Genomic DNA, 16902 nt, shown 5'->3' with positions numbered 1-16902 from the left:
CCTGTCGTCCCCAGCTCTGTGGGATGGGATGGGAAGGGGCTTCGGCAGAATAGTTCATAAAACTCCATCTTCACCGAAGGAGAGCTGGATGGGGGGTGGGGGGCTGTGAGCTCAGGGCTGAAGGGACCCCTAAGACAGGTGCATCAAGGCTCAGCACAAGTTCAAATAAGCAGAAAAAAGCAAGGCCTCAGGCGAGACTGCACTGGTAGAGCGCAGCGCAGGCCCTGAGTTCTAAACCCTAGCGCGGCTCGCTCGGAAAACCACGACGCTGGAAGTACCGGTCATGACTGCCCCAGCACCGACCCCTGAGGCACACAGGGGCTGGGCCTCCCCAGAGCCTTTTGCTTTTAAATTCCCTCTATATTTGGGGGTACTAGGTAGAAACCCCTGGGAGCAGGAAGAAGCTGTCCCGATGCCGGCTGCAGGACAGGTAGGGCGGTTTCCCAACGCACGGCCAGGCCTTGGGTTCCAGTCTCAGCCGCACAGGGAGGAACAAGCCTCTCCCCGCTCCCAACACTATCGAGTTTGGGCGCCAGGGCCTAGCCGCAGAGGCCTGGGGCTCGCCAGGGTTTATCCGTGCTGCTCCAGGTGAGCGAAAGGTGATTGTTTTCCCATTCAGAACCTCACACTGGCAGAGGCAGGGCCCGGTCTAGCACGCCCCGTCCAACGGAGCCACGCCCCTTAGAGGCCACGCCCCCTCCATCGGCCACGCCCACTGAAAGCAGTAGCCCCAGCTCCCCTTCCAAAGGAACCACGCCCCTCGAGGCCACGCCCCCTTTGCGGCCACGCCCACGGAAACCAATAGCCCCAGGTCCCCTTCCAAAGGAACCACGCCCCTTCGCGGCCACGCCCCTCCGTCGGCCACGCCCACGGAAAGCGGTAGCCCCCCCACGTCTGCATCCCTTCCTTCCTCCTCAGCCGCGCTCCATGCTTCGCAGCTCGTTCCACACTGACCCTGCGTTAGCACGCTGGTCACACCCTCCGCTGGGGTTCCCGGGGCTCCAGCGCCGCCACTCGCTGCCTTCCCCAGCCTGAGAGTCCTCAGCTGCGGCTCCTTCTTCGGGCAGTCCTGGGGCTCGAACCCCGGGCCCGGCGCTGGCCCTGAGCCTCTCTGTGCTCGAGGGGCCCCCATCCTCTCAGATCTCAGCCCCTGAGGAGCAGGAGGAGGAAAGAGACAGAGAGACAGAGAGAGAGGGCAGGCAAGGCCCTGAGTTCAAGCCCTGGTACTGGGCTCACGCCTGCAATCTTAAACCACTCAGGAGGCTGCGATCTGAGGATCACGGTTCAAAGCCAGCCTGGGGCAGGAAAGGCCCTGAGACTCGGCACGAGTGGAGCTGAGGCTCAGGTGGTAGAGTGCCAGCCTGGAGTGAAAAAGCTCAGGGACAGAGCCCAGGCCCTGAGTTCAAGCCTCAGGGCTGGCGCGGTGCGCACGTGCGCGCACGCACACACACACGCACGCGCACGCACGCGCGCACACGCACACACGCACGCACGCGCGCACACGCACCCCGGGACCTCGCAGTGGAGCGGGATGCCTGGTTCTGTCTGCCACCCCCAGGGCAGGCCCGGGTCGGGTCCAGCCTTGGGTCCAGCCGCTGTCCCCCTGTGCACCCCCCAGGATGCTCCTGGACGCGGACCACCTGCTGCGCCTGCTGGGGCTGGAGAGGACGGCCTTCCGCAGGCTGGCGCTGAACGCCCTGCTCCTCTGCCTGCTCGCCCTGCTCTTCCGGCTGCTCCTCAAGCTGGGGAAGCTCTGCTGGGCCTTCCACCTCACCTGCCGCCGGCTGCGCTGCTTCCCCCAGCCGTCGCGGGGCCACTGGCTGTTGGGTCACCTGCGCATGGTGAGTGCGTGTGTGCGGGGCACGGTGGGCGCCGGCCGCTCTGCAGGCCCCCCGCGCAGCCCAGAGAGGGCAAGCTCTGTCTCCAGCCACACATTTTGGTGGAGGCCCTGGGACCGGAATGGGGGGCCTGGACGCTGTCCCTGAGCTTTTCTTTCTTTCTTTCTTTCTTTTTTGCTCAAGGCGGGTGCTCCACCCCCTGGTCCACAGAGCCACCTTTGACTTCTTCCTGCCTAGTTTTATTGGAGATAAGAGTCTCACAGACTTTCCTGCCCAGGCTGGCTGTGAACTGTGATCCTCAGATCTCAGCCTCCTGAGTAGCTAGGATGACAGGCGTGAGCGCCAGACTATTTTATTCCATGTTTGTTTTATTTCCTTTGAGCCAAGAGCTGGTGGCTCACACCTGTCATCCTAGCTACTCAGGAGGCTGAAACCCAAGGATGGAGACTCAAAGCTAACCAGGGCAGGAAAGTCTGTGAGACTCTTATCTCCAAGCAACCAGCAAAAAGACAGAAGTGGAAGCATGGATCAAGTGGTAGAGCACCAACCTTGAGCACAAAAGCTCTCGGTGGAGGTCTCAAGGACACGAGTTCGAGCTCTATAGAGCACACACACACACACACACACACACACACACACACACACACACAACCCTCTACCTCCAGAGTATCTTGGGTGACACCCATGAGCCACGTGCTGGCCTTTAACAGTTTCTGGTAGTCTCTTGGAGCCGGTTTTTTGGTTTCTTGGCACACTGCTTGCTGTGCGCCTGGGGGTATGCAGAGATCTACTTCATTTGCATGTAGCTTGGATGGAGGGACTCCTAAGAAACCAGAGGCCTTTCTACTCCATAACTCAAGGGGCAATTAACCTGTTTTTTTGTTTGGTTGATTGTTTTGTGAGGCATGAGATAAACTTAGGACTTGGCACCTTGCTAAACCTGAGTGGTACCTCCAGCCTCCAGAATTATTATTGTTGTTGTTGTTGTTATTATTATTGTATTAGAACTTGAAGTCAAGGCCTAGGCACCGTCTTTGAGCTTTTTCACTCAAGACTGGTGCTCTACCATTACACAACTCCACTTCTGGCTTTTTGCTGGTTCACTGGAGATAAGAGTCTCATGGACTTGGCTGCCCAGGGCTGGCTTTTGAACTGCGATCCTCAGATCTCAGCCTCCCCAGTAGCTAGGATGACAGGTGTGAGCCGCCAGCACTGGTCCTCATTTTCTGTTTGGTCAAGCCATATCACATGAGCTAATACCATGGGATTGGGCAGCCTGGGATAAGGTTATCTGGGCTTCTGGGTTTTTCTCTAGAGAGGAGGGGAAGGTGGGAGAAAGGGAGGGAGGGGAGGGGGAGCCGAGCGAATCCTCATGTCCCTCTTTTCCCCTGCAGTATCTTCCAACTGAGAAGGGCCTCCAAAATGAGAAGAAGGTTCTGGACAGGATGCACCACGTGGTCCTGGTGTGGGTGGGGCCTGTGCTCCCACTGCTGGTTTTGATTCACCCTGACTACATCAAGCCTGTGCTGAGCGCGTCAGGTAGGCAAACAGGGCCTCTGAGTTAAAAAAAAAAAAAAAAAAAAAAAAGGAGGGGTACTGGGAAGGTGGCTCAGTGGTAGATCGCTTGCCTGGCACACATGAGGTCCCAGGTTTGATTCCTCAGCACCATAAGCAGAAAAAGACAGAGTGGTGCTATGGCTCAGGTGGTAGAGCGCTTGCCTTGAGCAAAAGAAGCTCAGGGACAGCTCCCAGGCCATGTGTTCGAGCCCCAGGACTGACAGACAACAACAAAATCCCACTTCCTCTGATGTCCTAGGCAAGAATGCCTTCCAGAGAAGGTGGCTCAGTGGTAGAGTGCTTGCCTTGCATGCCTGAGGCCCTGGGTTCGATTCCTCAGCACCACATAAGCAAAAAGAAAAAAGTCAGAAGTGGCGCTGTGGCTCAAGTGGTAGGGCGCTAGCCCCTTGAGCTGAAGAGCTGAGGGACAGCGCCCAGGCCCAGAGTTCAGGCCTCACGACTGGACCCAAAAAAAAAAAAAGAATGCCTTCCAGAGGAAGGGACTTGTGAATAGGGCCTTGAGGGACAAGTAGGAGTTCACCAAACAGGAATAGACATGCAGCTTGGAGGAAGAGCCTGGCATTCCCACATGCTCAGCAAGCTCTTATTCATCCTACGAGGGCCTATTTCTCTGGCCCTCTCCTCCAGGAAGCCTTCCTGGGCTCAGCAGATAGAACACACACAGCTCTGTCCTCTGGGACTTGGGGGTGCTGAGTACTTCGGCTTTGGGGGTGAGGGGTACCTGTGTAGTGATCTTCCTCACTCATAAGTGGGGCTCTGTGAATGAGGTTTTGGGGTTTTATCGGTGGTGGTGGAGTTTGAACACTTGAGCCTCTGCCCGGCCTGTACCTGGGGCTCTGGGATTTCAGCGTGGTCTTAGATGAGCTGGGAGATGGGATTTTAGGGTGTCTGATCCCAGCTTGGTCTGGGGGTGGGGGGTCTGGGGCCGAATCCGAGGCCACACTCTGTCCCTGAGAAGCTGTCATTCGCCTAGTAACTTCTCCACGTCGTTTCCCAGCTGGAAAATGAGTGCATTGCGCACGCTCAGTATCGAGCGGTTCGGGACGGGGCGTGGCTCTGATGTAGGGGCGTGGCTCGGTCACCAGGAGGGGCGTGGCCTGGCGATAGAGCAGGACTTGGTAGGGCTAGGCTTTGTGATGGGGCGTGGCTTGGTGATAGAGCATGAATTGATAGGGCTGGTCTGGTGACGGGGCGGGGCTTGTGGTCGAGGGCGTGGCTTGGTGATGGTATGGCTCCAGGGTAAAGCTCTCACCCAGTATTCAAGGGGCCGTTTCCACTCTGAATCGCTTAATCACTCTCTCTCTCTCATAATATAAAGTGGGTGCGTGCTAGTGTTTCTCCTGTTTGATTTATTGAGTGCCGGTCCTGGGTCTCGAGCTCAGGGCCTGGGCACTGTCTTTTTCTCGCTCAAGGCTGGTGCTCTTCCACTTGAGCCGCAGCTGCACCTCCAGCCTTTTGGTGGCTCATGGGGAGATACGAGGCTCGGACGTTCCTGCCCCAGCTGTGTTTGAACCCTGCTCTTCAGATCTCAGCCTCCTGAGCAGCTGGGATGACAGGGGTGGGATGCCAGGGGTGGGATGCCAGGGGTGGGATGCCAGGGGTGGGATGCCAGGGGTGGGATGCCAGGGGTGGGATGACAGGGGTGGGATGCCAGTGCTATTTTGTTTCCTCGTCTTGTCTTTTGAGGCAAAGTTTTGCGGAGAAGGTCAGGCCGGCTTAGAACTCGAGCCGCCCGCCGCGGCTGGTCTGGGGTTAGAAGCCAGCACTTCCACGCCCAGCTACATTCTCTCTTTTTAACTCGTTTTTTGGAGGTAGCGTCCGGTTAGTAGGGCTTTGAATTTGGGATCTGCCTGTTTCCCAACGCTGGGATTATAGGTATACGCCACTACGCCCAGTTTATGTTCTTTTTAAGGTGAGTTCATCTAACATACAATTCACGATTTCAAAGAAAGCAGTCATGCTAATCGGTGTGTTCATAACGTTGTGCAATCCCTGGTTTCAAAGCATTTCATCACCCTATAAATACTTTGTGCCCATTGAGCAACCACCCAGCTTTCTCCTCTGCGGGACCTCTAACCCGTTCACTGCCTCTCGGGCTTGCGCTCATGGATGGCGCTCTACCACTTGAGCCACAGCTCCATTTCCAGCTTTTGGGTTCACTGGAGATCAGAGTCTCACGGGGACCTTCCTGCCCGGGCTGGCTTCAAACCACGATCCTCATATGTCAGCCTCCCGAGTAGCTGGGATGATAGGCGTGAGCCCCTGGCGCCTGGCTCTACACCCGTGTCTAATGAGCATCTAGTCTCTCGGCGATACTGTGAGGAAGACAGTAATGTCTAGCTAGACACAATTGGGTAGTGCCAGGACCAAGCTGTGAAGCCTAACGTGCGGCCTTGTGTGCAAGGAGCTCCTTGGTGCTGGGAGCCTTGGTGTTTTCCTGATCGCATTTCCTCCCAGGTAGGCATCACCAGCCCTTCCAGGTGGAGGGGGGAGGATGCGAGAGGCAGCCTGGCGCCAAGCATCAGGAAGGAGCCTCTGGGGAGAGGACTTGGTGCAGGTGGGTTTTGAAGGATGCCTAGGAGTTTGCCAGGCAGCCCGTCAGTACAGATGCGGGACGTGCTGGGAAGGCGGGTGGGCGGGAGAGGAAAGGCGACTTGGAGGAGAAGGCGCTTCATCTGGAGGTCACCGGGAGCTGGAGCAGCAGCCGGGCGCGCCGGCCTGGGCGCCCAGCCAGGCGAGGAGAGGAAGGCCGGCCTCCCGCCCGCGCGCCCGCCGCCGCCGCCTCCGACTTCGGCAGTCTCCCTTTCCGCCCTCCTGCTCCGCGGCCGCGCGTCGCTTCCCGTTCCCACGCCGCCCTGCGCGCCCGCGGGCAGGGCGTGGAGCCCAGTCACCGCCGGCCGGGCCGGGCCGCGCCCCGCCTGGTGGGGGGGGCGCTGGGCGCGCTGGGCGGGCGCGCGGCCCGGGAGCGCATGCGCGCGCGGCGAAGGCGGAGTCCCGGTGACGTCACTGCAGCTTCAGCCACTCCCATCCCGTCCCCTCCCCACTCGGTCCCAAAGCTGTCCAGTGTATAGAAAGGGGGTTCACCTGTGCGTGCCTGCATCCATCCACCCATTCACCCATCCATCCACCATCCATCCACCCATTCACCCACCTATCCACCATCCATCCACCCATTCACCCATTCATCCATCCATCCACCATCCATCCACCCATTCACCCATCCATCCACCTACCATCCATCCACCCATTCACCCATCCATCCACCATCCATCCACCTATCTACCATCCATCCACCCATTCACCCACCTATCCACCCATCCATCCACCCATTCACCCATCCATCCACCATCCATCCACACATTCACCCACCTATCCACCCATCCACCCAGCTACCCATCCATCCACCATCTATCCACCCATTCACCCACCTATCCACCCATCCACCCATTCATCCACCATCCATCCACCCATTCACCCATCTATCCACCATCCATCCACCCATCCACCCATCCACCCATCATCCACCATTCATCCACCCATTCACCAATTCACCCACCTATCTACCATCCATCCACCCATCCACCCACCTATCTACCATCCATCCACCCATTCACCCACCTATCCACCCATCCACCCACCTATCCACCCATCCACCCACCTATCCACCCATCCACCCACCTATCCACCCATCCACCCAGCTATCTACCCATCCATCCACCCATCCACCCATCCATCCATCCACCCCTCTATCCACCCATCCATCCATTCACCCATTCACCTATCTACCATCCATCCACCCAGCTTCCCATCCATCCACCATCCATCCACCCATTCACCATCTATCCACCATCCACCCATCCATCCACCTATCCACCCATCCACCCAGCTATCTACCCATCCATCCACCCATTCACCCATCTATCCACCACCCATCCACCCATCCATCCATCCACCCACCCATCCATTCACCCCTCTATCTACCCATCCATTCACCCATTCACCCATCTATCCACCCATCCACCCATCAATCCACTCATTCACCCACCCATCCATGCATCCATCCACACACCCATCCATGCATCCATCCACCCACCCATCTGTCATCTATCCACCCATCCACCCATCAATCCACTCATTCACCCACCCATCCATGCATCCATCCACACACCCATCCATGCATCCATCCACCCACCCATCTGTCATCCATCTACTCACCCACCCATCCATCCACTCATCCATCTCTCCATCCATCCACCCTTCCATCTACCCACTCACCTGTCCTCAAGAAGACCATGCATGCATGCATACACCTATCCATCCATCTACCCATCCATCAATCATCCATTCATCATCCACCCAACATCCTTTCATGAATCCATCAGCCATCCACCCACCCATCATCCATCCACCCACTTTTCCAGTGACCCATCTACTCCTCTATCTATCTATCTATCTAATCATCCATACAGCAGTCTCTCTGTCCTTCTGTCCACTAGTCTATCCATCCTCTATCCACCCACCCACAATCCATCCATTCATCTACCCACCTCTCCAGCAATCCACCCCCCCATCACTCATTCACCCACCCACTTCCCCATCCATCTCTCCACCCATCCATTAACTTGCTCTTTCACTCGGCCATCCTTTGATTCACTCATTGCTTCACCAATGAAAAGTTTCAAATATTGATCATCAATGTGGTCTTTCTCCAAGTCCACCCCTGGGTGCATACAACCCCTTGTTTGGTGAGGTCAGAGGGAGAGCAGTAGCCACATCCAGGCCAGAGGCTGAGGGCAGAGGGTGGGAGTCACTGGGTGATGCTTCTCTGGCATCCAGTGGGGCCTGAGGAGGGCGGCCCCATCTTGAGCCAGGGCTGGACGGAGGCGGGGCTTTGAAGAGGAGCTGAGTCACTAGTGCTAGAGCATGACTGGTGTGTGACCTGGGAGAGGTCAGATGTGACACGGAGATTACTTCTACGAGGAGCCGCAGGGAGGACCGTGAGGGAGGGTGGAGAGGGCGGGGGTGAGAGGGGAAGGGAGGGGACATCCCGGTGGCTTGAGCTGGCAGAAAAGAATGGGGCCAGCCTGTGGCACCTGCCTGTCTTCCTAGCTGCTCAGGAGAAAGGAGGATCTGAGGATCAAGGATCAAAGCCAGCCTGGGCAGGAAAGTCCATGAGCCTCTGATCTCCAATAAACCACCAGAAAACCAGAAGTGGCACTGTGGCTCAAGTGGTAGAGAACCTGCCTTGAGCTGAAGAGCTGAGGGACAGCGCCCAGGCCCAGAGTTCAGGCCCCATGACCTGGGGTTCTCAGGAGGGCAAGGCGGGGCCTTGGGTGCCAGGCTGAGCTTGAACTCGGCCTGGACTGGTGTGAGAAGAGACAGGTCAGGGCCCAGAAAGGAGAACCAAGGCATGACATGTGCAGAGGTCAAGGGTCAGATGTGCGTCTTTGAACTATGGCCCCCCCCTCCTGCTTAACTCAGGGCCTGGGCGCTGTCCCTGAGCTTTTGCTTAAGGCAAGCGCTCTACCACTTGAGCCACAGCGCCACTTCTGCCTTTTTGAGTCATTTGGTGGAAACAAGAGTCTCACGGGGGCTTTTTTGCCTGGGCCTGCTTCGAACTGATTCTCAGCTCGCAGCCTCCTGATGGAGCTGGGGTGACGGGCGTGAGCCACCGGCGCCCAGCTGACCTCAACTCTCTCCACAGCTGCCGTGGCTCCCAAGGATGACTTTTTCTACAGCTTCCTGACGCCCTGGCTGGGTGAGGGAATGGAGGGGAGGTCGGGGTGGGGGCTTGAAGGAAGGGGGGAGGGGCGACGAAGGGGGGAGGGGATGTAGAGGAGCAGGAGAGGCCCCCCCCCCCAACTTCCACCCTTGGGCCCTAGGGGACGGACTTCTGCTCAGCAAAGGTGACAAATGGAGCCGCCATCGGCGCATGCTCACACCCGCCTTCCACTTCGACATCCTGAAACCCTACATGAAAATCTTCAACCAGTGCTCAGACATCATGCACGTGAGTGTGCGGGCCCTGGACTGGCGTGGGCGGGGGATGGGTGGGGAGAGGCTGGATATGGGGGTGTTGGGGGGCCCTCCCTTCCCAGGGTCTGCAGCCAGGACACAAACCAGGCCCTGCGATCACCACGCCCATGCGGCCACGTGTGTGTGTGTGTGTGTGTGTGTGTGTGTGTGTGTGTGTGTCTGTGTCTCTTCCAGGCGAAATGGCGGCGTCAGATGGGCCAGGGCTCCGTGGCCTCCTTCGACATGTTTGAGCACGTGAGCCTCATGACCCTGGACAGCCTCCAGAAGTGTGTGTTCACCCACAGCAGCAACTGCCAGGAGTGAGTGAGGCCTCCCTCCACCCTCAGTTTCCTTACCAGCCCTACCTGCAATGACCCCTGGTCACCCTGTGAGCATCAATGGTGCAAATCAAGGACTTGCACGCCGTGACTGCTCCCAAATGCTACTCCCACAGCCGGGCGCCGCTGGCTCCCACCTGTCAGCCTAGCTACTCAGGAGGCTGAAATCTGATCAAAGCCAGCCCGGGCAGGAAAGTCTGTGAGACTCTTATCTCCAATAAACCAGATGTGGTGCTGTGGCTCAAGTGGCAGAGCGCTCATCTTGAGCTGAAGAGCGCAGGGACTGTTCAGGCCCAGAGTTTAAGCCCCACGACCGACAAACAAAAAATAAATGCTACTCCCCCCCCACCTTCATTTGTCCACAAAGACGGGTGCGATTCTGCGGAAGCAGCCCAGCCCACCTCTCCCTCCCCATATTGTCTTCTTTGATTTATTTATTTTGCCAATACCTTGATTTGAATTCAGGGTCTCCTGCTCTTGAGTGGCTTGTTTGCTCACAACTGGCACTTTTCCACTTGAGCCAGGTTTCCAGTTCTGATTTGAGATGGTTATTGGGAGAAAGAATGTCTCAGGCTTTTCTACTCAGCCTGGCCTCAAACCATGATCCTCGGGATATCAGTCTCCTACTGAGTAACTAAGAGTACAGGTGTAAGCCGCCAGTGCCTAGCTCCTTTCCTCCTTTCTTTTTGGCAGTACTAATATTTGAATTCAGCCCTTGTGCTTGCTAAGCAGGTGCTCCAGCCTCTCGAGCCATGTCCCCTTTTCGTTTTAGTTCCCCCCACCAACAGTTTCCCCTCAGGGCTGGTTTCAGATCACAAGCCTCCTATTTATGTCTTCCAGGTAGCTGGGATCACAGATGTATGTGACCATGCCCGGCTCGTTGGCTGAGATGCAGTCTTGTTTGCTTTCTTAGCCTGACTATGAACTGTGATCCTTGAGATCCTCACGTCCCCCTCCCCCAATCACCAATCCCCAGTGGCTAGAATTACAGGGGTGAGCCACCCTCCTGGCCTTTATTTGGGGACTATTGCTATATAGCCCAGGTTGACTTCAAACTCACCATCCTCCTGCTTTAAATTCCCAAGTGTCAAGATCATAGGTGTGTGCCACCAGTGCATCCTGAGCCTCGGTTTCCCTGTTTCACCGAGGCGACAGTGTCTGATTCTTTTAGGGTGAAATGATGTGGCAGTTGTCCTGACACTCAGGTGCTTCGTATTTGTTGGATGAATGAACATAGCAATTATTACCTTGGTTCATTCATCCCCTCCTGAGGGCGGGGCTCGCGGCTGGCGGTGTGGCTCTGTGGAAGGGGCGTGGTTCCCCTCGGGGTAGGTAACACGGCTCACTGGTTGGGCGCAGCTCAGCGGCGGGGGCGGGGCTAGGCAGGGAGCGTGGCACCGCGGAGGCTGGTGTTCGTGGGAGGTGTAGTTCAGTGGTAGGGGCGTGGCTAGTGTGGTCCAGCAGTGCAGGCCTGGGCGCTGGGGGCGGAGCCTAGGGCGGGGCGGGGTTAGGCAGTAAGGGGGCGTGGCACCGCAGAGGCATGCCTTATGCTGAGGTGTAGTTAAGGACTAGGGGCGTGGCTAGCGTTAGGGGGTGGTCCAGCGCTCCAGGGCACGCCTCGGCTGGGGGCGTGGCTAGGTCCCAGGGGGCGTGGCTCCTTACCTGGCCGGCCGCCGGTCCTGCTTTCCATCCCTCAGCCCCCCCCCTGCAGGAAGGACGTGCTTCCGTTACTCCATCTAAGGAATCGCCCGGTGGAGGTGGGAGCCGGGTCGGGGCCGGGGCCGGGCGGCTCACGGCTCCTCTTGCTCCCGGCAGGAAGATGAGCGATTACATTTCGGCCATCATCGAGCTGAGCGCGCTGGTGGTGCGGCGCCAGTACCGGCTGCACCACTACCTGGACTGCATCTACTACCGGACGGCCGACGGGCGGCGCTACCGCCGGGCCTGCGACGTGGTGCACCGCTTCACCACCGAGGTCATCCAGGAGCGGCGGCGGGCGCTGCGGCGGCAGGGCGCCGAGGCCTGGCTGAAGGCCAAGCAGGGCCGGACGCTGGACTTCATCGACGTGCTGCTGCTGGCCAAGGCGAGGGGGCCGGCCGGGGGTCTGGGGGGCCGGGGGGCCGGGCCGGGGGACCGGGGGGCCGGGGAACCGGGGGCCGGGGAACCGGGGGGCCGGGCCGAGGGGGGCCGGGCCGGGGAGCCGGGCCGGGGGTCTGGGGAGCCGGGCCGGGGGTCTGGGGGGGCCGGCCGGGGGTCTGGGGGGCCGGGGGCCGGCCGGGGATCTGGGGGGGCCGGCCGGGGGTCTGGGGGGGCCGGCCGCGGGTCTGGGGGGCCGGGCTGGGGGACCGGGGGGCCGGGCCGAGGGGGACCGGGGGGGCGGGCCGGGAGGTCTGGGCAGAGGGGGCCGGCCGGGGGTCTGGGGGGCGGGGGGCCGGGCCGGGGGACCGGGGGGCCGGGCCGAGGGAGACCGGGGGGCGGGCCGGGGGGTCCCGGGGGGCCGGGCCGCCACCGCGGGCCCTGCAGGCGGCCCGGCTGCTTTAATCTAACACGAAGGATTCCAGTCCTTAGAAACTAACCCAGGACTTTGGATCGTTTTTCCTTGTTGATGTTTTGTTTTTGTCGGTCCTGGGCCCTGAACTCGGGGCCTGGGCGCTGTCCTTCAGCTCTTTCACTCAGGGCTGGCGCTGTACCATTTGAGCCACAGCTCCATTTCTGGTTTTCAGGTAGTTCGTTGGAGATAAGAGTCTCCCAGACTTCCCTGCCTGGGCTGGCTTTGAACCGTGATCCTCAGTTCTCAGCCTCCTGAGTAGGCTAGCCTCCGAGAGGCTAGCAGCATCAGACTCATTTATATTTTTGTTTTTTTGTTTTTTGGGTCCGGTAGTGGGGCCTGAACTCGGGGCCTGGGCGCTGTCCCTCAGCTCTTCAGCTCCAGGCTAGCACTCTACCACTTGAGCCACAGTGCCACTTCCGGCTTTTTTCTTTTTGCTTATGTGGTGCTGAGGAATCGAACCCAGGGCCTCATGCGTACAAGGCAAGCGCTCTACCACTGAGCCACCTTCCCAGCTCATTTATATTTTTGATCTTGGTGCCATTACTCTTTTCCTCAGTTTCCTCAATTACGGTGATCATAAGACCTGGAGACAGGACTTGGAGGCATGGCTTGGGAACACCTACCCAACAAGTCCAGTTTGAAGCCCTGATTTCAGATCTTAGTCCCTCCATCACCACCCCCACTACCACTGATTAATAATAATAATGATGATAATGATAACGATCTGATGACAAAGTTGTTGGGGCATCAGTGGGAAATGTGGTGTTGAAGACTGCTTAGAAGATTAAGCACCACCCAATGACATTTTGGTCAACAATGGACCACATCATAACATCCTATCACCCAGGCTGGGGCTCTGTGGTGGAGCCCTTGTCTACTATGTACAAGGCCCTGGTTTCCATTCCAGCACCACACACACACACACACACACACACACACACACACACCCCTAGATTAATTAGTGGCATTACAGCTTCCTTGGGGGGGGGCCTTCTGGAGTAGTGGGGGAGCAGAAATTCACTGCGCACCCTCTCCTGTTCTTTCCAGGATGAAGACGGGAAGGAACTGTCCGATGAGGACATCCGAGCCGAGGCGGACACCTTCATGTTTGAGGGTAAGGTACAGGGGCTGAGTGAGCACAGAAAAGGGCACTGGGAGCCTCCCTGGGGTGGCAAAAGCACCTGCTCTCATCTGCTGAGGTGTGGTCGTTTCCCATCACCCCCCTGGGCTTGCAGGTCACGACACCACATCCAGCGGGCTGTCCTGGGTGCTGTTCAACTTGGCCAAGTACCCCGAATACCAAGAGAAGTGCCGGGAAGAGATCCAGGAAGTCATGAAAGGCCGGGATCTGGAGGAACTGGAGTGGTCAGTGTGGAAAGTCAGGGGGCTGAAGAGGGAAGCCAAAGAGAAAACCAGAAGGGAGGCGTGGTCAAGGGGTAGAGTGTCAGCCTTGAGTACGAAAGCGAAGCAAGAGGCCCTGATTTCAAGCCTCCAATACCCACACATACACACGGAAGGAAGGAAGGAAGGGAAGGAAGGAAGACCAGCTGGGATTGTAACTCCTATTGTTGAAAGCTTGCCTAACGTATGAAGCTCTGGGTTCAAGTCCCACAACAAAGAAGCAAAGCAAAAAAGCAATCACGAGCTGGGAATGTGGCTTAGTGGTAAAGTGCTTGCCTAGCACAGATAAAGCCCTGGGTTCGATTCCTCAGTACCACATAAACAGAAAAAGCTAGAAGTGGTGCTGTGGCTCAAGTCGTAGACTGCTTATCCTTGAGCAAAAGAAGCTCGGGGACCGTGCCCAGGCCTCAGAACTGGGGGGAGGAGGGGAAGCAATCAGCCAACCAAAACAAAACAAGCCTGCCTGGCATGGTGGTGCATCCCTATAATCTCAGCACTCAGAAGGTGGAAGCAGATGGATCTACATGTGACAGTAACAACAATCAAAACAAAAAGTCCCAAAATACACCCCCCATCCTACCCCCCCCCATGGAACTTAGCTACTTTGATTAGTCAGTGGTCTAATTTGTGTGTGTGTGTGTGTGTGTGTGTGTTGGTCCTGGGGCTTGAACTCAGGCACTCCTGGAGCTGCTTCTCTGCCTGCATGTGTGTGCGTGTGCACGCATGCATGCACTCGGGACTCACGCCCCTCTGCTCTGCAGGGACGATCTGACCCAGCTGCCCTTCACCACCATGTGCATCAAGGAGAGCCTGCGCCAGTTCCCACCGGTGACCCTGGTCTCCCGCCGCTGCACAGAGGACATCAAGCTTCCAGATGGGCGTGTCATCCCCAAAGGTGCCCACCATGTGCCCCGCTCAGGGGCCTGGATGCACGGGGCAGCTGGCTAGCTGGGCCTGTTGCTTTGGAGGGTGAAACCAAGTGTGTCATATAGGGGAGCTGGAGAAGAGCGTGCCCGGGTAGGAAGGAAGGAACTGGGGTGGCCAGCTGGCCCCAGGAAAGGGGCAAGATGGCAGGGGACTCTTTTAAATTCCAACTGTCCCTTGGTGATCAAGGTTGGGAATCTAGAAAGTTCCAAGGCCTAGGCCTTGGGTGTCAATCCACCTGGCCTGTGGGCTGTTACACACACACACACAGATCTTCCCAGCTGTGTGGGGTGAGGGATGGGCTCCAGGGAGAGACGGGAGGGGAGAGATGTTTTCATCCGTCCTGGGGAGGAAGGCCAGGGGGTGTCTGTCCCGGAGGAGGCCCGTCTTCAAGGGTGCGGGTTGTGAGGGGCCTTGCCCTCCAGCCCGAGGGCAGCAGGGCGCCAAGGCGGTGACCGGCCGGGCCAGCCATGGCAGCTGGGGGAGGTGGTAGGGAGAGGCAGGGGGAGTAGACAGGGCCCGAGAAGTTTCTAGAGAGGGATGATTGGGAAGTGGCGGCAGATGGCTCGGGAGAATAAAATGGATCTGGGGAGGGAGGGAGGGGGCGTTGGCGGAGGAGGCCTCCTGGCCCTGCCGCCCGCCCGTGACCTTGGTCTGTCCCCACAGGAGTCATCTGTTTGATCAGCATCTACGGAACCCACCACAACCCCACGGTGTGGCCTGACTCCAAGGTGAGCGCGTGTGCGTGGGGGCCCCCCTGGCTGCGGAGCCGTCGGTCTGGGCTAGCCCCGCCCCCAGGCTCACCCCAGGCTCTTCCGTCTAGGTGTACAACCCCTTCCGCTTCGACCCCGACCAGCCACAGCCGCGGTCGCCGCTGGCCTACGTACCCTTCTCTGCGGGGCCCAGGTAAGGGACTCGGTTTCCCCCCCCCCCCCCCCCGGGGCGGCGGCGACCGCGCCCTCCCCACCTGTCATTCCCTCCAACCCCAGTCCGTTCTGCACGGGCCCCTCCCCGGGAAAGCAGGAGACCCTGCAGGCGCCGGCCCAGCTCAGGGGCCCGGCCCAGCTCGGGGCCCGGCCCAGCTCGGGGGCCCGGCCCAGCTCGGGGGCCCGGCCCAGCTCGGGGGCCCGGCCCAGCTCGGGGGCCCGGCCCAGCTCAGGGCCCGGCCCAGCTCAGGGGGCCCGGCCCAGCTCGGGGGCCCGGCCCAGCTCGGGGCCCGGCCCAGCTCAGGGGGCCCGGCCCAGCTCAGCGGCCCGGCCCAGCTCAGGGGGCCCGGCCCAGCTCAGGGGCCCGGCCCAGCTCGGGGGCCCGGCCCAGCTCGGGGGGCCCGGCCCAGCTCGGGGGGCCCGGCCCAGCTCGGGGGCCCGGCCCAGCTCGGGGGCCCGGCCCAGCTCAGGGGGCCCGGCCCAGCTCAGCGGCCCGGCCCAGCTCAGGGGGCCCGGCCCAGCTCGGGGGGCCCGGCCCAGCTCGGGGGGCCCGGCCCAGCTCAGGGGCCCGGCCCCGTGCTTCTCGAAGTCTCACCTCGTTGTCACCCGTCCCCCAGGAACTGCATCGGACAGAGCTTCGCCATGGCGGAGATGCGCGTGGTCGTGGCGCTGACGTTGCTGCGCTTCCGCCTGAGCGTGGACCGCACGCACAAGGTGCGGCGGAAGCCCGAGCTCATCCTCCGCACCGAGAACGGCATCTGGCTCAACGTGGAGCCGCTGCCTCGGCGGGCCGCCGCGGACCCGGGCCCAGGCCCCGCCCAGGAGGCCCAGGCCCCGCCCAATAAGGCCTAGGCCCCGCCCAGGGAGATCCAAGGAAGCCACATTCCCGCCCAGGAGGGGGGCAGGCCCCGCCCCGATGGCGCAGGCCACGCCCCAAGAGAATAAGCCACGCCCCTCGAAGTCCAGGCTTCTCTCCTCAAGGACCGGGCTCCGCTACCAGCAGCAGCCTGTTGGTTGTGGCCACGCCCCCGAGGCAAAAGGCCCCGCCCCCTGACATCCTTATCCCGCCTCTATCCGCCCCTGGGCTTGAGAGACCAGGCTGTGCAAGCCATGCCCGCCATGCCCCTTGCCTTAAGCCATGCCTCCCAGGAACGTATGGCAGGCCACGCCCCCGCGGTGTCGTGTTTCGTGCCCCGCCCACAGGCTTCTGAGGTGTCAAGCCCCGCCTCCCCGCTGGCCGGACCAGGCTGGCTGGCTTCCACGCGGAGGACCGCGGAGGACCGCGGAGCTGGAGCCCAGCGTGGGATCCGCGAGCCCCTCGAGTCACGTGG

The 16902-nt window shown here is 59.8% G+C and overlaps 1 protein-coding gene across 1 annotated transcript; it reads left to right on the top strand.

The window, feature by feature from the left end:
* The first annotated feature begins 1619 nt into the window (after positions 1-1619).
* Positions 1620-16423, top strand: LOC122100278 (cytochrome P450 4F22). Its single transcript, XM_042670629.1, has 12 exons — positions 1620-1841; positions 3233-3377; positions 9121-9174; positions 9299-9426; positions 9627-9751; positions 11585-11852; positions 13368-13434; positions 13556-13685; positions 14483-14616; positions 15312-15376; positions 15469-15551; positions 16189-16423. The coding sequence occupies exons 1-12, from the start codon at positions 1620-1622 to the stop codon at positions 16421-16423; spliced, it is 1656 nt and encodes a 551-aa protein (XP_042526563.1).
* Positions 16424-16902: the final 479 nt, after the last annotated feature.

The sequence above is a fragment of the Dipodomys spectabilis genome, unplaced genomic scaffold, assembly GCF_019054845.1.
Source record: "Dipodomys spectabilis isolate Male_0828 unplaced genomic scaffold, ASM1905484v1 ptg000573l, whole genome shotgun sequence".
Taxonomy (NCBI): domain Eukaryota; kingdom Metazoa; phylum Chordata; class Mammalia; order Rodentia; family Heteromyidae; genus Dipodomys; species Dipodomys spectabilis.
Note: the sequence above shows the minus strand (reverse complement) of the source record. Positions and strands in the feature narration are given on the sequence as shown.